The sequence below is a fragment of the Gymnogyps californianus genome, chromosome 19, assembly GCF_018139145.2.
Source record: "Gymnogyps californianus isolate 813 chromosome 19, ASM1813914v2, whole genome shotgun sequence".
NCBI lineage: Eukaryota > Metazoa > Chordata > Aves > Accipitriformes > Cathartidae > Gymnogyps > Gymnogyps californianus.
In genome coordinates, this window is record NC_059489.1 from 1,225,561 (window position 1) to 1,251,469 (window position 25,909).

General features: G+C 50.7%; 1 protein-coding gene across 3 annotated transcripts in view; it reads left to right on the forward strand.

The window, feature by feature from the left end:
• The first annotated feature begins 421 nt into the window (after nucleotides 1–421).
• The window catches only part of NPLOC4 (NPL4 homolog, ubiquitin recognition factor), a 29,442-nt gene continuing 3,954 nt past the window's right edge, over nucleotides 422–25,909 (forward strand). The window contains exons 1-13 of one of the 3 annotated variants that reach the window (XM_050908230.1): nucleotides 422–518; nucleotides 1,828–1,908; nucleotides 4,533–4,645; nucleotides 5,560–5,739; nucleotides 8,205–8,253; nucleotides 9,069–9,163; nucleotides 10,408–10,531; nucleotides 11,169–11,348; nucleotides 12,896–12,982; nucleotides 14,585–14,656; nucleotides 15,375–15,501; nucleotides 17,467–17,642; nucleotides 24,884–24,955. In XM_050908230.1, the coding sequence (XP_050764187.1) occupies nucleotides 504–518; nucleotides 1,828–1,908; nucleotides 4,533–4,645; nucleotides 5,560–5,739; nucleotides 8,205–8,253; nucleotides 9,069–9,163; nucleotides 10,408–10,531; nucleotides 11,169–11,348; nucleotides 12,896–12,982; nucleotides 14,585–14,656; nucleotides 15,375–15,501; nucleotides 17,467–17,642; nucleotides 24,884–24,955 (1,371 nt within the window). In that variant the 5' untranslated portion in view covers nucleotides 422–503. The remainder of the gene's footprint in view (nucleotides 519–1,827; nucleotides 1,909–4,532; nucleotides 4,646–5,559; nucleotides 5,740–8,204; nucleotides 8,254–9,068; nucleotides 9,164–10,407; nucleotides 10,532–11,168; nucleotides 11,349–12,895; nucleotides 12,983–14,584; nucleotides 14,657–15,374; nucleotides 15,502–17,466; nucleotides 17,643–24,883; nucleotides 24,956–25,909) is intronic. The other 2 variants (XM_050908229.1, XM_050908231.1) reach the window with 2 other exon arrangements.

The window sequence follows — 25,909 nt, forward strand, 5'->3', positions numbered from 1 at the left end:
GAGTGGGGGGACAGGCCCTGGCAGAGCCCACATCACACACACACACACAACCCCCCCCACACACACACCCACACACACACCCACACACACCCCGAGCCCCGTGCAGGGGGCGAGGGGGCACCGGGGGAGCCCCACGCCCGGGCCGGGCCCCGCAGCGGGGACACCCGGGGGGGCCGGGTTGGGAGCGGAACGAAGGGGCAGTGGCGGCGTGGGGAGGGGGGACGGCTGTGGCCGTGGCACCGAGGCAGAGCGGGGGACAACTGTGGCTGTGGCACCGCCCCGCCCCACCCGGCCTAGGAACTCTTGCGCGGCGGAACGCGGGCGCCGGGGTGCGGGGCCCGGGCGGCGTTGGCACAGGCGGCGGGCCGGGCCCGGGAGGCGGCGGGCCGGAGCGGGCCGGGGCGGACAAGGCGGAGCGGAGCGGGCTGGACCGCAGCGGGCAGGGCCGGGCCGGGCCGGTAGCTGGGCGGCGAGGCGAGCCCCGGTCCCCGGCGGGCAGCGCCATGGCGGAGACGATCGTGAGTGGGGCCGGGCGGCGGCGGCGGCGGCGGCGGCCGGGGGGAGGGGCGATGAGGCAGCAGATTCCTGTGGGGCGGCGGGGCCGGGCCGCGCTCACCCCGCCCGGCAGGACCGCACTGGGCCTCCCCGGGACCGCGCCGGCGTCTAGGGACGGGGCATCCCGCCGGGAGCCGACCGGGAGCACAGCACTCCCGGGGCCGAGCCCAGCCGGGGCTGCCGGTGTCCGGGCCGGGCAGCCCCCCCGCCCCCCCCAGGAGCGGTGCCGTGAATGGATTCCCTGTGCTTTTGCCTCAGGGAAATGCCCCCTCGGAGTGTGTGGGGTTTGGGGACCGTGACCCCGGGTCCCGCTCAGCCCCGGGTGGGGAGGTCTCGGGGGGAAGGTGCCCGATCTCGGCCGGGGTGCCGGCATCACCGGAGAAGGGGCTCGTCGGTACCATAAAGGTCTCCCGCTCCCATCAGGCTGGGCTTGCTCCCGTGCTGAAAGTTGGGAGAGCCTAAAAGGGTTCCTGCGAGGTAATGCCGGGACACCGGCAGCCTCCCGTGTCCTCCCGTGTCCCTCCGTTCAGCGCGCACGCTGCCATCCTGAACGTGGCTCTGCGCGACGTGACCGTGCTCTTCAGAGCGGCTTCAGTCACCTCTCTGGTCCACGGCAGCGTGAGGACGCTGATGTTTGTGCTTGCTACTTCCCTGCCAGTATGTGAAGAATTATCCCTGGCTTTTTCCCCCCAAAACCGCCGTTTTTTCCCATCTCTGACTTCAGGTTGCAGCAAAACTGCTGTTCGTTGTTTCACAGGAATAACCTGAGCCTTGTGGCTCCTCTCCTCGTCTTTTCATTAGCGATGGAAGCTGCACGTCAGTAATGCGGGTTGAAACATAACGACAGCACAGGTGCCCATTAGCACCAGTTAGGCCAGTGTTTGTGTGTAGGCACCGAATAAATCGCTCCGGGGGAAGCTCTGATTCACCTTCCTTCTGAAAGTTTAATTCCGCGTCTGAGGTCAGAGCTTTGACAAAAAAAGCAGCGTTAGCGTTTTTCTCGGTGCCAACTTCTTGCCATGCCTCGTGCGTTGGGGAAATTCATCCTGCAGCGTGCAAACGTCGGTCCAGTGCTGCCCTACCGAGAGCAAATTACTTCCTTGTGCCTTTGCACGCCCTTTTGAAGAGCAGCGTTAAAAGCAGGAGGGAGGAGCGGTGGGGATGGTCTGCGTCGTGCGCGTGAAACTTCCAGCGTGGCTTCAGCAGGCTGCGAGCGCGGGGTGGGCTCCGTCCCCCCCGTCACTAACTCGGGCTGTCCTCTTAACCCCGCAGATAATCCGCGTGCAGTCGCCGGAAGGGGTGAAGCGCATCACGGCCACGAAGCGAGAAACGGTGGCGACGTTCCTCAAGAAGGTAGCCTGAGCTTCTCTGCGCCTTCCCTGCTGGCCTGCGGGACGAGGCAGGGCTCCTGCGGCTCAGCCTGCGCCGCGGCTCTCTCTTCACGGGAGATACGCGCTTCACCTCGCTGGGCAAAGGCGCTGACGGCAGCCAGGATCGGCGCGCCTTGTGGAAAACGGCGTTTTTATTGGCGTAGCTAAAAGCAGTTTTCTCATTGCTGTTCCAGAGGGGAAATAACAAAATTAAAGAAGAAAACTCATTCAGCTTTTCAGCTGGAGTTTCCTGGGGTGGGAGCTTTCCTGGGGGAGGACACGTTTTTAGTGTTGTCCCAAAGAAATGGCAGCTGGGGAAGCGGAGGCTGACAACGACACGGGAAAGCTGTTTGATAGTCAAAGCCTGCTGCAAGGGACCGGCCTCTTCAGGCATGATCCAGTTGCAACTCAGCTGCTTGATTTGCGCTTTGAATATCATTTGAATGTGCTTTGTGTGCCACTGGTTTTCCAACATGGTTTTGGAGAGAGCAAGGAAGGAATTAAGGCGAGATTTGAAGGCGATGTGAGAGCCTCCGGGCTCTCCCAGAAAAGGTTTCCGCCCTGGGATGAGGAGAACACACAGAGTGTCGGAGTTGTTAAATTTGGAGTTGGCTGTAGCTTGTTCTTTGGTCTGATGCAACTGCTCAGTATTTAAAGTTTGCTATTTAGGAGCGAGCAGTTTTCTGTTTCCTCCCCTCCTGGAACTCCGCTGTAACCTGGAACTGTCAGATTAGGATTTCTTTGCTTCATAAGAGAAGTACTGTGTGTTCCTGTGCCTGAAGGGCCGTTCTTTTAGTCAGCTACATTTCCTTTCCCCCTGCGAGGGGGAAGGGGAGCAGACTGAAGCCTTCTGCTGCTTGTGAGTCATTTGCTTTGTTCGAAGCTCGGGCCCAGACCATGACAGCAATCCCCACCTGACCAAGCGAAAATCCTGATGGATTTCAGGGCTGGGTCAGAGACGCCCGCTGCAGTCTCTGAACAGTCTCGCCCAGGGAAAAAAAGCATTGCTTTCAAAATGTCTGGAACCTGTGCAAAACAAGCTGCTCAGTTTCAAGGGTTCATATTACCCGAGGCAGTGTGGAACAATCGTGCTTGCAACCACTTGCCGTCGGAACAAAAGCATCGGCACTCACTAAAATTGCCTGTTGATCTGGGGAAAGCTATATCCTCTTGCTGAGCTGAATACAAGAAATGTTTGGGTTTCTTTCCTGATACAGGGTGTGCTTGAAAGAGAAAAGTTGCAGATTTTACCACCTAAGATCTGTGCGTATTAATAACTGCGGATTTTAACACTGAAATGTTAATCCATATGGTGGATTTCGTATTTAGCTAGATAGCTGTAATTAGAGAGGCATCGGATTGCTTCTTCTGTGCTAGCAATTAACTTAGATCTCCTCCTTGACGACTCCAGAGAAGCTGCAAAAGAAGTGTGCAAGAAAGCACGTTTCAGAGTGGTAAGGGCCTCGATAATCTTCTCTGTCTTTTGTAGCACATCCTAGGTAAGAGTACTAAACAAGTAAACTCTCGGGTGCGTTCAGGTTGGAATCGAGTTAGGAGCTAACTCGAGCATTTTGTTAATGTGTGGTGGAATTTGCCTCCCCCCCCAAAAAAATCGGTGAAGTCTGTGGCCTGACGAGCTAACGTTTCACTCTGGCAGGCGTAACGCAGGAGACGAACCATTTGAAAGCCGTGCTTCCATTCAGACGGCAGGTCACTTGCTGCTACAAATGGCAGCGAAGCTGACCGTAGAGAAACTGCTTTCCGGGACTTTGCTCATGTGACAGTTCTGTTTGTGGCTTCTTAGATTTGTCCTGTGTGCAGTCACTGTCTCTGAGCCCTACCAAAGCCGCAGAGAGATGTATTTAATAAAAATAAAGGCTATTAACTTAAGAATTTAGGAAGAAGCTTGTCGCCTAGAGAAACTTTCAACGCCACTTTTAAAGTGATGATGTTTTTAACTGGCCAAATGTGAAAATTGCTATTGCTTTGAAGAGGCATTTGACTGATTAAGAGTAAAGCAGCCTTAAACTGAACTGGTGAGAGGATGAGTGGGGAAAAAACGTGCCTGGGGACTGAGAGGGGGTTATTGTGAGGGTAAGTTCCGTCAGGAGAAAAGAGGCAAATGGAGAAAAACAGAAGGGAGAACAGCGGGAAGAGCTTGAGTGAAACTCCTGTAGCAACTGGTAGGCGAAAGCGGAGCTGAGCGCAAAAGATCCTCAGAGGGGAAGGTCTGGACCGAGGAATTCTGGTGATAGGAAGATGAGAATGACTTGGCTGGTGTGTGCTGGAGCGAGAGAACTGGGATAACGGAGAAGATAGTTTCCCCCCTCTAGTCATGACAGCGCTTGCCTGGATTTAGATAAAATACTGCATTTATGTTGTGAGAGAGACACGTTCTGTTTAAGTTGCTTTTTTTTAATAGATTGCTTGTGTTACTGAGCGCTTCTATTTTTCTCAGTTATCCTGCGCTCTTCAGAAATGCGGATGAATTCAGCTAAAGTTTTGCAATAGAAGTTCCCTGGACGTAGCGCTGGCTCTGAGCAGCTTTCAGCATCTGACCGGGGGTATGAGGTATCTTAAACCTTGTCATTCTTCTCTCTCTTTCAGGTTGCAAAAGAATTTGGTTTCAGGAATAATGGGTTTTCTGTCTACACCAATAGAAACAGGACAGGAGAGATCACAGCGTCACAAAACAAATCCCTCAACTTACTGAAAATCAAGTGAGTCCTGACAGAGCGCGCTGTGGGCGGAGGGGGGGCTTGGTACAGCGGGGCGCCTCTTCTCTGAGCTTACCTGAACTCTTCCCTCCGAACTGGGCAGCAGCAGGCAACATCACGTTACGGCAGTCCTAAGCTTTCAGCTGTCGCTCACCAGCTACTTGAAGGGGCAAGCTTGATTGACGTGCCGAAACGGGAGTGATCAAACTGACTGCGTGCGAGGCTGTGGCAGCCGTTTCTTAGGTCGCTTCTTGCGTTGTGTTTGCTTGGTGTGGTGAGGCAGCAACAGGCCTCCTGTTTGCTCCCTTACAGCCTGCAGCAAGCTCCCTCATCCCTGCTTTCACTCACGCTCTCCTCTTTTTTTTTTCTGCATCTGTGCCAGAGTCTGATAGTCCCCCGTGCAGAAGCCAAGGTTCCTGCCTTCTGTAGCCAGGAGCCTGGGGAGATCAGAGGTGCCAAATGGTGCCATCGCTTCGTGTTTGGTTGGGAATGCCTTCATTCTGTTCGTGTCAAGAATAATGTTAAACTGGTTAAAAATACAAGAGCTGTTGCCACTGCGTGCAACTTGTCACTTGAATGTGTCAGCGCTGGCAGCTGCCTTGGGAAGGCTGAGACTCGATGTGCGCAGGATCCGCGCTAGTCCTTTTCCCTGCTGGAGCCGTTGCTTCTCTCCATAGGCTCCTTTCGCCTTTTTCTTCGTCTTTTTCCCTCGGTCTTGTCTCCTGATGAAAAGATTTGTGTTTGTTGTGCAAACGACCAAAGCAGCAGAAAGGGGTGGCTAATGGAATGGCTTCGGACTGCCACGTTTGCTAGTCTGTGCGTAGTTTGGGATAAATTACACATTCCTCCGTGGTCCGGGAGGTTTGCTGCCCAGAAGCAACTACTGATACCCGCGTGTTGTTTTTCCACACCCATAGGCATGGCGATATGCTGTTTCTCTACCCCTCGAGCCCGGCTGGCTCCTCCTCAGAGACTATGGACACCTCTGTCTCCCAAGGCTTGCGGCCTGTGGGGGCCCCCCACGTGGTGGAAGACGAGATCGACCAGTATCTGATCAAACAGGATGGGAAGATTTACCGAAATCGAGACCAGCAGCTGTAAGTACGGGTGCGCTTTGTTTCTGCCGATGCATCTGTGCCTCACCAGAGCTTGTAACATCTTGTCTGAAACCAGCAGCCAGGAAGCGTGCTATGGGAACCGCCCTCCGAGCCACTGCTCTATCCCTCGCTGCTTTTGAAACGTTCACAAGGGAAAACAGCCCTTGCCATTGTCCTGGAAGGTTAAATCGAGCTCTGGTGAGCCGAGGAAGGAAGCAGATACCAAAATCCCAGGGTCTTTGCCAGGAAGGACTCATTCAGAGCACTTATTGTTCTGGTCAAGGTGGCCCCTGCTATGGGACTTGTGATCGTCTATTTTGTGCTCCTAAAACATTTGGAGTTCTCTAGATTAAAATGAATACTTTGAATTCTTCCCTGGGATGTCCTGGCAGCCGGTGCTGTGTCGAAATACTAGGTTATGCTCTGCGTGGGGCATATTGCTTAATAAGCAGGGGCCTGCTGTCTGCAGTAGCTTCTGTTCCATATGGTCTCAATATGTAGCTCCCCGTTGTTTGGGTCCCGGGGTGACGGGCGTGCGGGGCGGCAGGGCCAGGTCTCCATCTCACCGGAGAGGTGCGGACGGGGAAACGTGCTTTCAGCCAGAGCTGCTGCCTCGGCGTCACCCAGCCAGCAGCGGGTGAGCAGCAAGGTGGGATTAGTTTTCTACATCACGGGCTCCTCTGTCAGAGCGGAGACCTGAGCTCTGTCGCCTTTTCTGGCTGCCGTGCGGCTTCTCCCTGCTTGGGCAGAGCCGGCACAACCCTGCATCGCTGTCTTCGGCACTGCGATGGGTGCATGTGGCACCTCGCCTCGGATGTCCCAAGCAGGAGCGCTTCTCTGTCTTCAGATCCAGCCGCTCCTTATAAAGGAAAAACAAAGAAGTCAAGGGAAAACCAAAGAAGTGAGTGGAATTATCCAGTGGCAGAGACGTGGAAGTGGGACTTGGGTCTCTGCCTGCTTAGTTTTTGGCTTCCTTTCCATCACGTGCCTTTCTAACCTTTCTGTGAAACCAGGGAGTCCGTTTTGCTCACAGAAATGCAACGAAGTCTAGCTTTGCCAAAACTCTTAGCTGCAAGAGGCTTGGGTAAACAAAGCAGCTTGTGTTTTTTGTAAAAGTAATAATACAACGGTGAGTTAATACCACCGTAAATCTACGCTGATGCTGCTAAAACGTCCTCTGTCTGGATGGTTGTTCTTTATTGCTCATCGTTAACAACGTCCCCGTTGGCTCCCGGCCTGATGTCTGTACTGGTTGTTGGCTTGGGGCTGGACCCCGCTGCAAAGTAACTTCTGAAAGGGCTTGAGTGAAAATTTTAAAGGCAACCAGGAATTCTTTCTAAAACAGAATAGCTCGCCCTTCCCCATTGTGTTGTCTTCCATATGGTTTATCTTTAGTGCTGCAGCAGCAAGGAAGTTTGGAGAGACGTAGCCTTTACGTGGAAAATCCTATCTAACCTTTTCAGGCTGATGATAAATGAGGGAAATGTCACATTATTGAAACAATAAAGGCAAAACCCACCACTCCATGGCAAAAACATTGTCTTTAACTTGACCACATTTTTCAAAAGAATAAATGAAGGTATTGTTCTTAGCAGGGAGCCAAAGCACAGTGGTGGATATTTATGATAAAAAGAGTGTGTCTGGGCTTGTTCCTGTGTTTGTGAGTGCATATCAATCTAAACATGAAGGGATGCTGGCGTTCGGCTGAGTGCATTAGCAGCCTTCAGGGGTCCTTTATGTACATTATCTGCCACAATACTTTGTTAAAAGCAATGCTGCAACTGGATCCCATCCATTTTGTCTTTACAAGAGCCAACATCCACGCTCCTCTCTAGAGGCCTTCCTTTGAAAACTAGCACTGACCTTGTGCTGGGGCAGAGGTGCGGGGGGATTTTTTTGTTGTTTCGGGGTTTTTTTAAAGCGATCACCTCAAAAGGGGGTGTTTTCCCCTCCGTTTTGTAACTTTACCCAGCAGGTCTTTATCTATCCGATAAACACATGCTTCCCTGTTTGTTCCAGACCATCCTCTAGTGCCTGATAAAGGATGAATGTTTTGGTTGTCTTTTTGTTAAAACCACACAGGCCAGCCCCGTGACGTAGATTGAAAATTCTTTGAATTGAAACACAAGCCCAACGCAGGGTTGTAAAACTTGAGAAGCCGTGATCTGACATCGGTTCACGTGGCTGCTCAGAGAGCAGAGCCGCTTGCCAGCGACACAGACGTTAGGAGGGTTTGATCTTGACCTGGGCCTCTCAGATTTAACCTGAAGCTGTTGCTGTCTCTTTATGTGAAATTATCTTGTGGCGACCTCTCTGTAATACTCCCTGGTGGGTGGAGAGTTGCTCAGAGCTGTGCGATTGTATAGATCTTCCACACCGCAACTGTTAGTCTAGAGCAACTTTTACAGTCTAACTTTTCCCTTATTTAATAAGATTTAACGCTGCTTCTGTTTCTCTTTGCATAGGTGTCGCCACGGCCCCTTGGGTAAATGTGTGCATTGTGTACCGCTGGAGGTAAGAGCCCCAAGAAAGTGCTCTGGAAAGTCACACAAAAGCATGTCCTCTTGGATTCGGTTTCTTCCAGTATGAGCGCTTTTCCTCGGAGCGCTGCCCACGTAGAGATGGCAGCTCTGGGTCGGAATCCTGCCGTGCGCTGTCAAAGGTGCCGGCTCGCATCCAGGATCGCTAAAGCTCTAGGCCTTTGTGACCCTGGGTTTGTTCTGGTTAATGCTCTGTTTTTCTGCAGTAATGAGTTTAACAGAAAGTCTTTTAGAAAAGCTCCAATTTTCCTCCCTCTTCGCTCTTGCCTGCATCTTCTTGTTTCATCCCCTCTCGCATGGATCCCAGCACTTCCCAGTTTAACCACGTATTATTCAGGTTGAAGGCAGCTTTAGTAACGCCTACAAATGTGCTAAGCTGTGTAATTTATGGCATGAAGCAGTGATCCCTCAAAAGTCGCTGCGAGCCAGCATGGCTGTTCCCCCGCTTCCCCGCCGTGTGCTCTGGAAGTTCTTTGCCGTTGTTTGAGCAGCTGGGCTTTTTGTTTGTTGTTACATATTGAAAGGAAAAAGCGTTTTGCCTTTGAGGCTCCTTCTGATTTGTGGAGCCAATCTGTTATAAAAGTAAGAGGCGATCATAAAACTCACTGTTGTAAAGCCCCACTGTTTCTATCACAGTAGTAGCTGCCTTGAAAATGAGCCTAAATTTTCTTGATTGTTTCCACACTGAGAGCCAGTGGGGTTGACTCAAGAACATCCATTTGTTCAGTGATCAATGTATTATCAGACAGGTGTCTGACCTGGCTTTTCTTTGTGTGGTGTTTTTGGCAGCCTTTTGATGAGGATTATTTAAACCATCTGGAACCTCCTGTGAAGCATATGTCCTTCCATGCCTACATCAGGAAGCTGACCGGAGGGGCAGACAAGTAAGAAAATCTCTGTGTTTAAGGGAATCTAGTTGTAGCTTCTTTTTTAAAATACAACTGAAAGTACGGACAGATCTCACCAGAGTAGTGCTGGGTACAACTATTGAATGGCAAACTGAGGAGAAAACAATACGTTAAAAAAAAAAAGAAAAGGAAAAAAAAAGAAAGGCAGGAAAAGAAAAATTAAATCTGTCGTCGTTGTCTTTTTTTTTTTTTTTTTTGCTGTGGCAATGTAATTGCTTCCAGGAAACACTACTGATGGGGGGAGAAGGCCAGATAGAAGGAAAGAGGTTCCCTATTTATACCAGGCTCCACGCCTGGGTCTCAAACCTCATGGAGAGGCACTGAGACTGTGGTGGACCTGGGGAGCTTTTATTCACCAATGGCTTTTCTTACCTACAAATGTGAATAGGACAGAAAGGCGAGCCTAACGTTCCTCAGGGCCTGATTCTGCTCTGTCCCATGCTCCATGTGTTCTTAGTGAAACCCTTTCTTGTCATGGTGCCATAGCTCACCGCCCGCTAACTGGAAAATAAGGCATCCTACCCCGTGAGGGGGTGGAGGATGCTGTGGTGACACAGGCCAGATAAGCGCTGAGGAGAGAGGAAGCGCTGAAAGAAGTATTTATGTCTTTATGCCTCGCTGTGGCGCACGTGTTCAGCGAAGAATCTAAAGTCCCCTTTGGTGACGTCAGGGAACCCACCATGTTCTGAAATGCGGCGCCTTTAAATAAGTTACGCAGAGGTGTAACCTTCTCCCTCCTATTCCTAAATGCCGTTGGGATTTTTTTAATGTCTTGTGAGATGCAGCTCAAGTCCGTAATGCTTTGATTTGAAGGGAACTTCCCTTGCAGGAAGCCTTGTGCACATGAAAGGAGCTCTCATTTGCCCTAGCAGTATAATCTATTACTTCCCACGTGCTGCGTAAATTATTTAAGCAGGGTCCCGTGAGTTTTCTGTCTCTGCTCTTGCTCGAATATCTGCTTAGGGGCTGGGTTGGGGAGCACATGTCGGCCTCTTGACCTCCCTTGCTAAGTGGGCAGCAGAGCTTACTTGGGGACCGCAGGAGCGGAGCATCCCCCCGTGGGAGTTTGCAGGGTGCTTTGAGATCCTCTGAGGAAGCAAAGCATTGGTGCCACCGTGTCTCCTCTGCCCTGCCTCCTCTGTGATATTTCTAGCCACTTGCTTTTTTTTTGAGAAGCATTTACTGTGGTAACAGCAGCCTTCTCTTTTCCCTTCTCGCAGGGGGAAATTTGTTGCCCTGGAAAACATCAGCTGTAAGATCAAATCGGGCTGTGAAGGGCACCCGCCTTGGCCAGAAGGCATTTGCACAAAGTGTCAGCCCAGTGCCATCACTCTCAATAGACAGGTGAGACGGAGCTCGCGGGAGCCCTCGTGCTTAAAGCTGAGAAGGGACTGGACTCTTATTTTTGGAGAGATGACTTCAAAAACAGCCAACTTGGAGCAAGAAGCCTTTGCGTATTGGCAGTTGTCAGGGAAATGGCTGTTAAGGTCTTCAGTCCTTGCAGAAAAGGACTCCAAAATGTATCTGGTTCAGCAGTTGCCTCTTAACGTGGAGGACATCCGAGCTAGCACCTCTAGCGATGAAGCTCCACTCTTTTTCCTCATGGGATCCAAAAGGCCACCCACTGTTTCTTCTTGTTTCCTCTTAAATTTCACTGTCTTTCTTTTAGTTGCAAAGATTCTTGGGGTAAGGGCCCTAGTAAAGAAGCCAAGCTAATGGGGTGCTGGGGGTGCTCAGCGCTTCCCCACAGTCCAGCCCGTGGTGGGAGCCCGTGCTTGCTGGGCAGGGGGTTGGTGCTGAAGGCAGCAGCGGGGAGAGGGAGGGAGCCAGCTAGCTTTCCCTGTCCCTGCTTTGGCAGGATTCCGCTGTGAGGGGTGGCGTGTGTCCTAGGCAGCGGGGAGTCTCTGGGGAAGGTATTGGCGATAGGCAAAGTAAACGGACCTAGTCAAGGATGGCCTGACGCTTGAACTTTGTCAAACAGAAATACAGGCATGTTGACAACATCATGTTTGAGAACCACACAATTGCAGATCGCTTCCTAGACTTCTGGCGGAAGACAGGAAACCAACATCTTGGGTACCTGTATGGCCGGTACACAGAGCACAAAGACATCCCGCTGGGGATCCGGGCGGAGGTTGCTGCCATCTATGAACCCCCACAGGTAAAAGCTGGGTGCCGTGGCGTCAGTGTCGGCTTGTAAAGATAGTCAGGAAACATGTTTTTGTCTGGGAAACCTCATGCAGTATTTCTGACCGCAGCTCCACAAGGAAAACGGTCCCGTGAAAAAGATGTTGTGATTTATGTCTTTAATGTCACCATCAGTTATTGCCACTGAAAGAATTCTAAACCCCAGATTTGCTTTTTGTTGTTTTTACACTTTCTTTTATGTTACGCTGTGCTCAGGTGATTTAAAGCTGGAGAGACTTCATAATAGTAGATTTCATTTTACATGTTTCCTTGATCACTGGATTTCCAAGGTTATGGTACGGAACAGCTTGAAAACAAATTCTGTACTAGGAAAAAAAAAGTTGCGGCCCTTGCGTCAATTTCTTATCAGCTCTCTGGGAAAACTTAAGCAGCTTAATTAGACGAAAATGAAGTCTGCTGCCTTGATGGAGAGGCCGAGGATGAGATTTGATGCCTGGGAGCAGCCGGAGTCCCCGCTAGATGGTGCACGGCACCGCGCAGCGCCGCGCTCGGCACCGCCGAGTCCTCCCGGGAGGCTGCAGCCGGAGCGGGTCCCGCCGAGCCTGGCCTCCCGGGGAACCCAAAAGCCGAATTCGGTGTCGGAGAGCTGAAAATGGAGGTGGCAAATACAAAAAGCCACTCTGCCCGAACACAAGGCTCGGCTTGAAGTTGAGTTTGCCTACGGGGTTCTTCACCGCTGACCAAAGTCGCGTTTCTAAGTGCAGACACTATGCATACAAACACATCGTGGTGAATCATATGTTTTCTTCCTCTTGATGATTTCTGCAGGGTTGCTAGAGTAAAATGCAACAGATTTGTCAGTGGAAAAGAACAAATGGATCTTTGGGAGTGTGTGTGTGAGAGCAGAATTGCAAGCCTTTTATAAGTTCTTCCCTTTCTTTCCAATATGAGCGGAGCCCTCTGTTGTTTCAGTATCACTGTTAAGCCCCTGCTTTGCAAGTTCATATGCTTCTAGTTGTGCACGGTAAAAGCAAGGAAGCTTTTGCTCTCCTGGCAAGCAGTCTCTGCTGTGCTGCTTGACATGGCATCTCCCCGCACGAGAAAGCTTGCCTCTGAAACGCACCCAGATGGAGTCGTGTTTTCCAGAGCGTGAGGGGAAGGCCTGGGCGTGGGCTCTTGGATTCACTGGATTTCTGCCTCTCTGCTGCTCAAAGATTCAAGCAAACGAAACGGCGGCACAAAACGGGCAGGTTGAACACAGAGCTTTGGAAAAATTATATAATCTCTTGCCTTTTCCAAAGTGCTCAGAAACAGCGATGGCCTGTTTGTAAATGCTGAGTCTTTCATTTATAAACCCTGACTTAGTTTGCAAACTTAGCTGAAGAGCTCCGACAGGATGGGTTTGTGAGTAGAGGATGTCTCTGGGGTGAAACCTGTCAGTGGTAATGCCGAAGGGGAAACCCAGACCTCTGCTTCCATCCTCTGCCTCGCTCCTGACAATGGCTAAGTGTACTATGTTTTTTCCTGTTCTGTCCACTAGCGAGTTTTTCTTTGCTGCAGATTGGTACGCAGAACAGCCTGGAGATCCTGGAAGATCCAAAAGCTGAGGTTGTGGATGAGATCGCCGCAAAGCTTGGACTGAGAAAGGTTAGGATGTTGTCGGATCTCGTGCATCTTTGGCAGTGAAGAAAGTTGTCAGCAGTTCTCTTCAGCTCCACAGGGTTATTCAAGATCATTTGGGCACATCTGAAATCTAGCTTAAGTGTCGGTAGCTCTTATGCTTTTAGATATGAAAAAACAAAACGAGAGCATTTTCCTGAGCACAAGCGTCTAGCAGGGCTGTGCAGCTGAAGTCAGCAGTCCTCTGTCATGAATGACATCAAAGGGAGTAGCAAAGAAGCAGAAACACGATTTTTCCCTTTATTTCTCCTCAGATAGGAGCCGTTCCTGGTAGCATCTCCCCGGTGAGTGCTAATTTGGCACAGATGTAGCTGGAGTTGCCTTCCGAGTCTGTTCTTCTTTTTGACAGAATCTGTGCTCCACTTCCAGGAGCAGAGGCTCCTGCTTGCTTTTTATTCTCCTCTGTGGGGTCCTGTTTCTTGATGCTGCTGTTGGTTTAGAGGTGCAGGTCCCCCAGCAGCTGAGCCTCAGTCCTCTGTTCCCCTCGTGCCCGCGGCCTGCCAGTCATCCGATCAGGACGTATAGGTATTGGGATCCACTGGTTTGCTGACATCTCTCAAACCTGTACTGATACTTTTCCGGTTTGGGAAATCTTTTGGTATCGTGTGAATGCCAGGAATGAGATGTACACAAACAAGATTTGACTTGCTAAAGAAAACACAAATCAGAAAAGACTCAGTACAGTAGACTATAAACATCTGTGGTGAGGTCTTTTGTTCTCTGAAGATAAGATCTTTAGCCTTTTGCCAGTGTCTGAAGCAAAGCTTCTGTGTGTGTTATTTATTTCCATGCTTTTCCTCTGCTTCTCACATCAGATATTTTTAATCAATATGACTTAACACGTAACTTGCTGCTGGTTGCAGATTTTTGTCTGTCTGGGCTCTGCTAGGAATCTGAATCAGCAGTCCTTCCTCTGAAGGGTTAATGCTGTGGGAGCTGGTCACGAGGGGGCTGATCGGAGCTGTTTTTAGCACATGTGTGTAGAAGGGTTCACGCAGCGGTGTGTGTGTACACATCTATGCTCCGATGTGCAAACAATGCAGAAAGCAGGAGTGTGTTTTTTGGATCGGAGCAGACTCCGATTTGGAATGAATCATACTCCAGTGGGAACATAATGAGCTTTATCTTAACTAGTGACTGCGAGCTTCAAAATGAGATCATGTGAGCTGCTTTGTCATCTGCTGGCGCTCCCGATGCTGCTTTGCTCTGAATGCTCTATAGGAAATGCTTTTTGCTGTGGGTGGGAGGAGGTAGCGGCTGAGAGGCCTCTTGCAGCCTCCAGATCTTTCCATGAAAAAATATTCCATAGTGAAACATAAAGCTGCAGGTGCCCCCGGCCGGCCAGCTGGCACGCTGCTCCTGGAAATCGGATTCAAATGAGCCCGGCACAGCTGGGAGAGCCATTTCCTTCAGGCAGCATACAGCAGGGCCGTGCGAGGAGCCAAGAACATCTTGTCCTGCTAGGAGAAAATGTATAAGCTCTCTTCTGGTTTGGGGTTTTTTTGGGTTTGGTTTTTTTTTTTTTCCTCCCCCCCTTAAAGCAACTTTCTTCATAACACTTCTTTATAGGTTGGCTGGATATTTACTGATCTGGTCTCTGAAGACACACGGAAAGGGACTGTTCGATACAGCAGAAACAAGGTGAGATTCAAGTGTGCAGCTAATTACAGCTGCTGGTACTGAGGGTTTGTGTAATCGCATAAACGCTGGCTGTGCCAAGCAGAGTGCTGAGCCAGGGCAGCACAGGGCTGGAGGTGACGCTGGGACTGGAATTCTTGTGAAATGGGGTTTTTCAGAAGCCTCTGAAGGAAGAGGAGCTGGAGCTCAAAGAGCACTGTTAGGGGTTTGAAGCTGTTTAGATAGTATGCAAAGCTGCCAGCCGTCCTTCACCCACACTGCTTTAAGAAAATGGTGCTCGTGGTTTAAGAAAGTGTAGTAGAGTGGAGGGAATGGGGTGGTGTGAGGTGCAAACTCGGTGAGCAAATGTGACTCAGTCAGAGGATGTTCCTATGGGCTGGGCTTTGTGAGATATACGTGGCTGAAACTCTGACTTTCTCAGCTTCCTGTAATTCTAAAATCAGTGATATCCCTATTTGGAAAAAGAAACCCCATTTAAAAAAAAAAAAAAAAAGGCTGTGTAAAGGTGGGTGGAATTAGAAGTGGGACAGTCCTTCTGGCGAGAGCCAGGCTCAGGGCTGGAGAGCTGACATGTCGCATTCTTTTCCCAGTCTCTGCAGCAACTTTCTACGAAAGCATGTTTTACTAGGGTGTTGGTAGTTTTCTTTGGCTGCGGACCAGGGAAATAGGTCTAGGCTACATCGCGTTGTCCTTTTTATTGACATTTCTGCTCTTCCCTCAGGACACGTATTATCTAAGTGCAGAAGAGTGCATCACAGCTGGAAACTTTCAGAACCAGCAGCCCAACATCTGTCGCCTTTCTCCAGATGGTCATTTTGGATCCAAGTTTGTCACAGTTGTGGCTACAGGTATAAACCGGCCTCGGCTTGCCCCGGCTCTCTGGGTTACACATGAATTATCTCTTGTTAATAGAGGAAGAATATGCGGCTCTGCCAGAAGCCAGACGTCCTGGTCCCCATCTGTCCTATTTAACAAGGGTTTTGCCTTGCTCTATCAAGTAAAATACTTTTCCATTCTTTGTGCTATCTTCCCTACAATTATTTACCCTGTCCCCTGCAGGAAACTTAATTGAGGCTCAGACCTGGAGCATCCACCTCTGATCCAGAAAGCATTTTTTGCCTGCAGCCAGGCGAATAAGTGTTGCTCCTTTTTCTGTTTTGAATCTTTAAGCCCCAAATTCTGTTGCCTGAAAGCGGCAGTGCAGAACCGCGGCAATCCGATCCTGAAAGTTACTCTGGCTGGTTCAGCATAAAGGAGGGACCTTTATCTCCCTTGTGTCGCTGTCAGGGAAACCCTTACGTAGGATGCTGTGCTCTTCCGTGCATGGAAACATTTTTTGTTTGCCTGAATAAAACAGAGAAGCCTGCAAAATGCTTTGCTTTGTCACCTCTGATTATAGCCGTTTTCACAGCAAGTCTCCAGAGGCACTGTGGAATAGTCTGCGCTGCCCGGGCTGCGAGGGGAGATGTTGGCATGTGCTGGGAGACTTGTAGTGTTAGAAGTTCAATCTGCTGTTCTCCACGGGATGACACATGTCTTCATTTAAAATTTCCCTGGAGCAGATATGCTGGGTTCTGGGTCTATTTAACACAATGAAAAAAACGCATGACTTCCAAATAGCATCCAACGTAAAAACTGAAAGTGTGATATTATATTGCCTCCTCTGAGCCCAGGTTTTGTAAGTGTTCCTGGAGCCTTTTTCAGTGAAAACGCTCTCTTTCAGTTAACAGGCCCGTGCAATCAGACAGCTGCCCGTACATTCCAGACTGCTAAACGCATCCATCTTTCATTAAAGATAGATGTGTATCTCACTCGCTCTTTTTTTTTTTTAATTTATTTCTATTTTTTTTTAAACAAGGTGTTTTACTGAGCAAATGATGGCTAGCTTTGTTCAGGCCTTCCCCGTGTCTTGGTCTATGTTTAATTTCTAGGAGTGTTTGTTCTGGAGCAGTGAGTGATTGAGGTTAGAGATCAAAGGGTAGAAGACGAATATTTCCTCTTTTCTGTTCCAGATAATTTCATTCTCTTCTGTTAAATCAGCCCATCAGGTTTCTATTTAAACACTTGATTCCTTCCTTTTGTGCCGTATAAATATATTTGGATAGTTTGCATCAACTTTGCCTTTAAATCCTCTACATGGATTAACTCCTATCCCCTCCTGAATTCCTAGGTTTGGAAATAGTAACGTTTTCCTACCATCTGTCTGTATCTTCTCTTTCCAGTTGTATTCTAATGACATATGACCTGATGTTGCTTACATTATCCAAATTAAAGCGCCAAGCATGTGATCTATCAGTGAGCCAGGGTCTTAATTTCCACTTTCCATGTCAGATTTCCACCAAGCCATCCATTACACGCTGAGAAAACACTTTTTCTTCTTATGCCTGACATTACTAGATGACCAGCCCCGAATCTGCAGCTCATAGTTCCTTGGAAATGAAACAGGCTCACAGGAGCTGCGTGCCTGGTTTTTGTTTTGAAAGAGAGAAGATACTTGCAGGGTAGTGGGAGGGTGATGCTATCAGGAGCCTTCCGAAAGGGCAGCTTCGCCTCCTTTAAGCTCCTGGCAAAGCACTCTTGCTGTCACTCCAGGGGTCTGTCCTGTTAGGCTAGCTGTGAAAATGTGTGTTACTAAATAAATGTAGAGCTTAGAGGGGATTCTTGCCTACAAGGACTTCCCATGCAGCAGCACCAGTGTTTTCTTCTCACCGTTCTTCGCTGTTAGCAACACCGTCGTGTTTAATGTTGCTCTTTGAGTCGTGCCTCTCTGAGTGACGCTGGGCAAATCGCTCTCGCGTGGGATTTTTAACCAGCCTCTTCTCTTCCAGGTGGTCCCGACAACCAGGTCCACTTTGAGGGGTACCAGGTCTCGAATCAGTGCATGGCACTGGTTCGAGATGAGTGTTTGCTGCCCTGCCGAGATGCACCGGAGCTGGGCTATGCCAAGGAGTCCAGCAGTGAGCAGTATGTGCCTGATGTGTTCTATAAGGTAAGGGCTGCGTGCCTGGCGGGGGGGGGGAGCTGCAAAAACGGCTCTGCCGCGTGTCTGGAAATCGGTATGGCCAGCTCAGGAAAGGATGTCTTTGAGGTCTGAACTATTTTCAGTAGTAACCGTTCACCACATGTCTGCAAAGTAATTGCATAAGCTCCGTTTCCCCCTCATAAACGTGCTGTTATGGTTTCCGGTGCAGCAGTAGCCATTGGCTATCCAGCTTCTAAATGAGGTCTGCAGTGATCCACCGAGAGCCCATAGCAAGTGCTCTGAATTCACCTCCTCTTCCGTATTTGTTGGCAGTACTTGCCATGCTTCTCTGTTGATTTTAATCCCCAGCTGAGTTCAGCTTCCTCCGCTGCACAGCCATATGATGTGTGCTAGCACAAATGGTGCGGTGAAAGCGGTGGGTTCCTTATGCGGTGCCAGGGATTCGCTCATGTATGACACGCTTACAGGCACCGACTGGGCAGCAGATGCAACAAAAGACAGCGTAGTTCATGCAGCAAGAGGAGAGACAGCCCTGCGCGTGCTTCTCTGCAACAAAAGGAAGGTGCGAAGGCTTTCAGAGCAAGAGCAGGACCGGGGTATGCCTCTGGCTTTCCTCTCTAGTGCTGGGGTTACTGCCTGTGCCCAGGTCCTGCTCTCGGGTCAGACAGTAAGCTCCAAAAACTGTGCATCCAGAGCGGATCCAAAATACTCTTACTTGAAGTGTCATGCAAGAGCACTATTGGTAACCTGTCTGCTGCGGTTTTCGGTACAGCTTGTTAGTGATGAATGGACTGTCATTATTCCCTTGACAGTTGTTTCTGGAGATCTTCGGCCCCCCTGTATCTGCAGGGCCGAGTTAGAAACTCGGGGACAGGATCTCTGCGGAGGCTAATAGCACTGCTTCTCAAACGTGTGTGTGTTGGTGCCCCGTGAGCAAGGACAGAGGAATTAATTAATGGCACTGCTTGCCAACTAATTAGCCATCCATCACCCAAGTTAGTTATCTCATTCTTGTCTGTGTCTGATATTCACAGCCCGCTCAGCCTGCAGTGCTCCTGCTGCCTGTATTAAAGCTGTCCGTTAAGGAGCGTAGGATAAGCAAAGCTACCTTCATTTGGGACGACTGAAATGAGCGTATTGTGCACCAGTGACAGAAATGGAGCTGGTCAAAACGCTCTTGAATGCCCTGAACCTGAGACCGGGAAATGCTGGCCTGGGTGAATTAGCCCGTGAGACTCCATCTTCCCCCTCCACCCCTTAACGCTGAACTGCTGGCTTGTCTTGACACCACCTGAAAATGAGGAACACCTCTTGGCTAAATTCAGTGCTTGAGAGGAAAGGTAGATGGAATCCGTGCCTTTTTCCTTAACACGCAGACAGCTTGCTCTTAGGAGCTGATAAGCCAGGTCCGATTTAGATACAGCGGAGCTCAGTTGTGCAAGGGTTGGCCCTGAATGCGAAGATGAGATCATCTCCTGGCGTGCTGCGGTCCTGCTCCGGAGGAGCCCGTGCTGTGCCACAGTCAGGGTGCAGCCTTGCAAGAAGTCCCGTAGGTCTGTGTCCCACATGTGGGCCACCCTGGGTGTTCGGAGTAGCAGGAAGCCAGTGGGTGTTCCCATAAGGTCTTCACTCCCATTCGTAATCTGAAGCAGGGAGATAAACAAAATGCTAACTGATGGCTCCAGCCTTCTGTGGAAATTTCCATGAACCACTGATTCACTGGGTCAGGCTGCAGCTTATTTCATATGTTTTATAACTTCCATCCGTAACTGCCTTTTTCATGATGTGCTCAAGGAAGGCTTGAGGACTGCTCTGGCGGGTGTAATTGTCCTTCAGCCTTAAACGTGTTTGGCTGTAGGATCTCTTAATTTTTTTGGAATGTTCTTAAATCAATGGAAAGCTTAGTCACTCCTGGCTTTGAAAACCTTTGGGGTCTCATTAAATGTGCAAGGCTTGAGGTCAGAGACACTACCTCATAGTTACTGGGTTGGTGACAACAATGGTGTCAAAGCGTTGGTTAAATACAGTACGAGGAGCAGGAGTCCGGTGCTTGGCCTCGTGGCAGAGGACAGCTGCCTCGTGGTGCAGCGCCCTGCTCCCCCTTTCTCTGCTGAAACCGCAGGAGCTGAGCAGCTTTGTCCCCAGGCTGTGATGTGGGGGTTCCCCTCTGTGCTGCCCCAACCCCAGCTAGCTTTGGGCAGAAAGCTGCACTTTTGTGTAGTTGCTCAATTTTGTCTCAGGCTGAGAAGCTATCACTGGTAGAGAGAAAAGTCCGTATATATTTTTCTATGTAATATGCAAGTATTCATTTGAAAAGCCCTTTAGGATGAAAGGAGCTATACAAATTTATTCTAATTGGATGAGAACCAGAAGGCCAACGTTTGTGTAGTACGGATGTATTTATAGAACAACTATGCATCCAGATGCGAGGCAAAATCTATTGAACTCTCGTACCTGCCTACAGCAGGGTAATGCCGTAGATTCACCTTCGGCTTTGCGAATAGGAAAAGGTGCTGCTGTTCGCATCTGTAGCGCGGCGTAAGCCAACGACTGGGCTGCAGTCCCGTCGTTCGAAGAAGATGTCTTGTACCTCTGCTCGCAGTCGGTGTTGTTACTTCAGCGACGACTGTTAAGAAATGCATCTGGATTGGTAACGCTGCAGGCACAAGAAGGGGGTGAGGACCCGCGCTGCGGGCAGGAGAGCTTGCAGCTTCAGGGACTTCACTGCACAGGCAAAGAGGTGCCTGGAAAGAGAGGAACGGCTGTCTTTGGTCAGCGAGCTGTTTTTCCACGGTTTGCACCACGTTTTGTGTTTGTGGAGTGAGAGCAGGGGCTACCACGTCCCCTGGGGCTGCAGCTGTTCCTGCCTGAACGTGACTCACCTCGATGGTGTGTTAGCATAGATGGGCTTTCCTTCCATGGAAATAGGAAAACTGATGGCACCAGCGTTGTCCTGCCTCAGGAGGCGAGGCGTTTTTCCTGAGCCTCTAGCCTTGTGATTTCTGTATTTCTTTACCATTCTCTTTATGTTGGCCACTAGCCCTGCTGCTTAGAGGAACCACCCCAGCGGAATTGGCAGTATGCGCTTTCTACATGCGGCCGTTGCTTTCCTGGCTCGTGAAGGCTAGAGTTCTGCTCTAGCGTGAAAGTCGAGGGCTTTGGGGACCGTGAGTACAAGTTACTTTGCTCTGAGATGCCTCCCCAGGTAAGATGAGCCAGAAGGAAGAAAACATCCCCCTTGGCCTCCCGGGTTGTCTGTGAAGCATCACAGCGCAGCGCTGTTTCCAATTCGAATGTTGCACAACCGGCACATGCTTCTTGGCGAGTTCAATGCAACGAAACTCAGGAAGGAGTTGCTCTTGTCAAGACACAGGCGCACAAGTCAGGGTAACCACTCTCTTTGTGAGTAAAGACGACGACGTTGTAACGGCCACTTCACCCTGTTTCTCCGCTGGATGAGGGAGAGCCCATCTGAACATTACATATGGGCATTTTCCATTCCCTGTCTTCTGCCCTCGAGCAGTCTCCTTTGTCCATCTGGTTCTAGAAAACAGCCACGTTGATTTTTGATTTCACTAAGAACGTACCTTCCAAACCGTGGGTTGATTATTCAGCGCTGAAGTTGCTTGCAAGTGGTGCTCAGTGCCCCAGCCGGGTGTGATCCCTCCCGTTGGGCTGCCTGCACCCCGTGCCCACTGTCCGCCGGCTCCCAGCTCCCTGCGGTCAGTCTGCCGAGCCCGTAACCTTGCCGTGCTGCAGCATTGCCTAACTCTGCTCCCCGCAGACCTGCGTGCTCTGCTCCGCCGTTAACTTCATGGGTGTCTCAACCTCCCACCGAATGGGGGAAGGAGATTGCTGTGTTTTACAGACCCGTTGAAACACTTGAATAATTGGATTTTGGGACTGGCTGGCTTTGTCTCTTATCACAGGTATTTGTGTCAGCTTAGTGCAAACATGAAGATGTCATCCTTGCAATGAATTGCATTTTACAGCTGCCTTAATATTCCCCCAGAGTTTCTTTGGGATGGTGTAAGACGAAAGCCCTTTACAATGGCACCAGTGTTGTGAAAGAGCCTTTTGCCCTCCTAGAGTCCTGCGTGTGCTTTGTGCATTTACAACGGCTGAGATGGTGTCTGAGCCTTGGCTTGTCATCTGTTAAGTGTGGTCCCATCTGGCACGGGGAGAGACCTGAGCCAGGGCACTGCTTTTATTAGAGCCGAACGGGACCTCTGAGCCAGGCTGTCCCCAGCGTGGCACGCGTTGCTTTCACCCGTTCGCTTCGAAATCCTCTTCCCGGGGAAGACACGATAGCCAGGCTGCGTGGAGACTTCTGCGGGGAGTTTTTGCTAACAGCGAAGGACTTCCCCTGGCTGGCCTCCTACCAACGGTTCGTGTTGGACTGGAAAAGCCTTCTTAGCCTTAAATGTCCCAGCTGCTCTGGGGAGGAGGATGCTTGATTAGCTCACGAGGAGTCTCCTGAGAAGGGTTTCAACTCTCACTGACCTATTGCTTGCTCTTAGAAAAGTCGCTTCGTTTTAGTGCGTCAGCTGCTCTATCTGTGCAAGGGGGCAGGACTGCCCGGTAAAGCTCTTGGAAATCAGCAGAGGGAAGAGCAAGGCTGGGCTTTATTAACACACGGAAAGGACAGACAGCTGCTCAGCTCCACGGTACCTTCGGCAGAGTGAACCCGTGGGGAAGACTAACGGCATGGGATGCTGACGGCATGGGATGCTGACGGCTGACCAGCCCTGGGACACGGAGCCGGAGCCTCCCTCCTGGCTGACAGCTGCCCGGGCTCCTCGCTTGCCTGCTCCCCTCACCCTCGATCGAAAATCCCGAGGCCACCCAGAAGCTTTTCCCACTGCAGCCGTCCTGCAGTGCCGCAGAGGTGTGCGATGCGGCCGGCCGCGCTCCCTGCGGGCGCTCCCATCCTTTTCCCTCTTTGACCTCATCCGTTTGCAGCTTCTGCCTCCAAACAGTGGTTTGAAAGGCTCTAATCGCAGCGCCTGATGCAATCTCCAGTTTGCTCCTGTCTTCGGGATGATTCATTGTCCAGATCCTCCAGGCCTTGCTGCTTGATTTTTGTCCAGGAGCCAAATATTTGCGCCTTCGTTAACCCCTTCCTGGCCAGTGGTTGCCGCTGGGCATTCATGGCTTTGGGGGTCTCAGGCTCCGGGGCTGCAGCGATAACGTGCCGAGAGGCGCTGCTGGGGCCCCGGCGACTGCCGAGTTCAGGATGAAGATGTCTTTCTCCCAGCAATTCTCCCAGCTTGACGTTTGTTAAGGACTTTAAAACTTAATTGCCTAATAAAATGGTGCACGGGGGTTGGAGAAGAGTGCCGGCATTTGAGGGGGGGGCTTTTCTGTCTGGGGAGGGGCAGGGGCAGGACATGTCCTCGACTCAGGGGGAGCGAGGTTCCAGTTTGGTAGTAACAGTCTAGTGCATGTCTTGAAGGCCTCAGCAGCATGACATTAAAAAGAAGGCATTTAACATGGAAATCCCCAGAGGCGGAGATTAAAGCGAACAGGTGCTGGAAAAATGTTTCTGCATATTAGAACTTAATTAGATTTGAAAATGAATTCCAGATGGGCTAATTTTGTGTGAGTTGTTGCAGGTTCTTTCTTGCAGGGGCAGGATTGTGTTTGGGAAGCTGATTCGGTCTGATTGGATTTGATTCCTGACTCTTGCGGTATCACCGAGATCTAGAAGCAGGTTAGCTTTCAGGTCCTGTGATCTCCCTGAAAAGGCTCCACGTCTCCTCCTGCTCCTGTCAGAGCCAGAGAGATCTGAGGCCACGAGCCACCAGGCTTGTTGCTGAAATAACCACAGGGCCAACAACCTGTCATGTTCAAGGAGAAAAGATCCTTATCGGAATTGCTTTTAAAAGGAGCTTCAAAGACTGGAAGGTAGATTTTTTCTTTTTTTTTTTTTTTTTTTTTTTTTTTTAACAAAGTGAACTGTTCCTAGGGACAGAGGATGCTTGGGGAGGGGGCTCGGGAAGGGGGGCTGGTGCCTGGAGGGGAGCAGCGTGCCGGAGCCTGCTCGGGCGATGTCCGTCTGGGTGTACCGGGAGAGCGGAGCGTGAGAGCGGGGTGCTGGCTGCCGCACCGCATATTTGTGCTGTGTAAATACTAGCGTAACCGAGAAATGCTGATAGCGGGGGAGTGGCGTACTCCGGGAGAAAATACGGCACGGGAGAGGAGGGTGTCAGCCGTGGGCAGCTCATCCCGATGCACGGTGCTTGCTGGCTCGGCCCGAGGAATGCAGCTCAAAACCCTGCGGGGGGGGGGACCCGCTGGAGGAGTGGGGGGGTCACGGCCTCTCGCCGAGGTCCCCCAAAGCCACCGAGGTGTCGGGGTGACGGCTCCGCCGGCGTGCGGCGGCTCTGGGTCTGCCTGCAGCCACTGCGACTTCTGAGAGCTCAGTAAATGTAAACTTTAATGTAAGGTCCCTGATTGGAAATAATGGGCGTATGATTTATATGGGGCTCAATGAATGATTTATAACATGTTAAGTGATGATTTAGGTAGAAAATACAACCCCCTCTTACAGAATCTTTAATGAAAAGTGTCAGTTCTCATGAATTTATTTCTGAAGCTGCGTTTGAACTCGGCATGTTTGACATAAATCACGTCTAATTGTCATTTTATGATTAATGAACATATGCTGGCCGTTTTTCTCCATAATTAAACTTTATGTTCAATTCGTCTGGCAAAGCAAAACAAGTTTATGCGTTGTGATATGCTGGCTCTTCAGGTCCGTGTATGAGAAAGTGCCTGGATTTCCAGTTCCCAAGCGAGAGTTGGATGAGAGACTCGTGGCCGGTTTTGCAGAAAGTCAGGTTTGCCTTGGCTGAGAAAGCAGATGTGGCGCTGTCCCTCCCTTTTAAGACAGTACCGCTCCTTAAATGGCATTTACACTTCTTAGATAATGCCAGGCACCTCTCCGGTGGTGAGGACTGAGGCAAACAAGACCAGGGTGGTTTGTGACCACGCACTCCCTTGGCTCAGGAGGAAACGGAGGTCCTGGCTTACGGAGTTACAGAGATCTGTAGCCCCGAAGAGCTGCAGGGAATTGGGCAGCTCTGCAGCACCCAGCCACGTACGAGCAGGTTCTTCGCTACACCCTCAGTGATCTGCCAGAGCTAAGGATCCCCGGGCTCCTGCCTGGGCGTCTCCAGGGCAGGATCCCTTAGGCTTCACACCGCTTCTGTGCTGAGGAAATAATAAGACTCTTCTTTTTTCAGGACATAGACAAGTTTGGCAATGAGATCACACAGCTGGCTCGCCCGCTCCCGGTTGAGTACTTAATCATAGATGTAAGTATTCATTGCACTTGTTTGCTTTCAGCAGGAGATGGTCAGAGCAGAGTGAAGTTCTTAACCCATCTCTAAAATTCACATTGGAGGTGATTCACAGGACAGATTTTCTTCCTTTCTCCTTTTCCCTCTGCTGCCAGGCATTGCTAGCACAGAGGTGCAGGAGGCGGTGCGCTCTGGGGTAGTTGCAGTGCTCCTCGGGATCGGTGTGGTGCCAGGGAACACACTTGCTTCCTGGGAAGGCACTGCCTGGTGTCTTATCACGGCTCCGAACGGGCACGTAGCCACGCAGCAGGGGAAGCAGCCAGCCCCACGGATACGTGTGCCGGGCACTGCCTCACGGGGAGCTAATTAGAAAGCTCCAGTTGTCTGTCTCTTAGCAGCAATTAAGAATCCATCTCCTTTTAGTGACTCAGCAGACCAGGTTGGTTGTACAGAAATGCCTTTTCTTGGGGGAGGGCGTTCACGCTACAGCACAGCTTGGCTGGAGCAGGGCTGCTGCCTGCCCGTGAGCCAGCGCTGCCAGGCACTGGGGCACGGCTCTGCCCTTTGGCTTGAAAGGAAACTGTTACGGTGCGGAAGGCAGGAAAGCAAATAATTCGGATGACAGATGATATTGCTGGAGTTAGAGGTGGTGCCAATAACGATTAAATCCACCCGGAGCAACTGGTCTGGTCCAGCTGCCCCTGGCACAGGCAGTGTCCCGCGGGCGCAGGGAAGCTGGCAGCCGGGAGGCTTCCACTGGCTCGTCCTTCTTCCCCGTTTACTATCTGCTGTGTGTATCGCTTATCAGAGCGGCACTCGGGCTGACGCTGGGACGTGTGACTCACACGGAGAAATGTCGTGTCTGGAACAACGGGCTCATTGTGCGGGGCCCTCGGACGCCCCGTGCCAGTCGGCAGCGCTGGAGCATATTTATTACTCAAGTAGTAAAGGCATCTGTTTCTGGGCTAC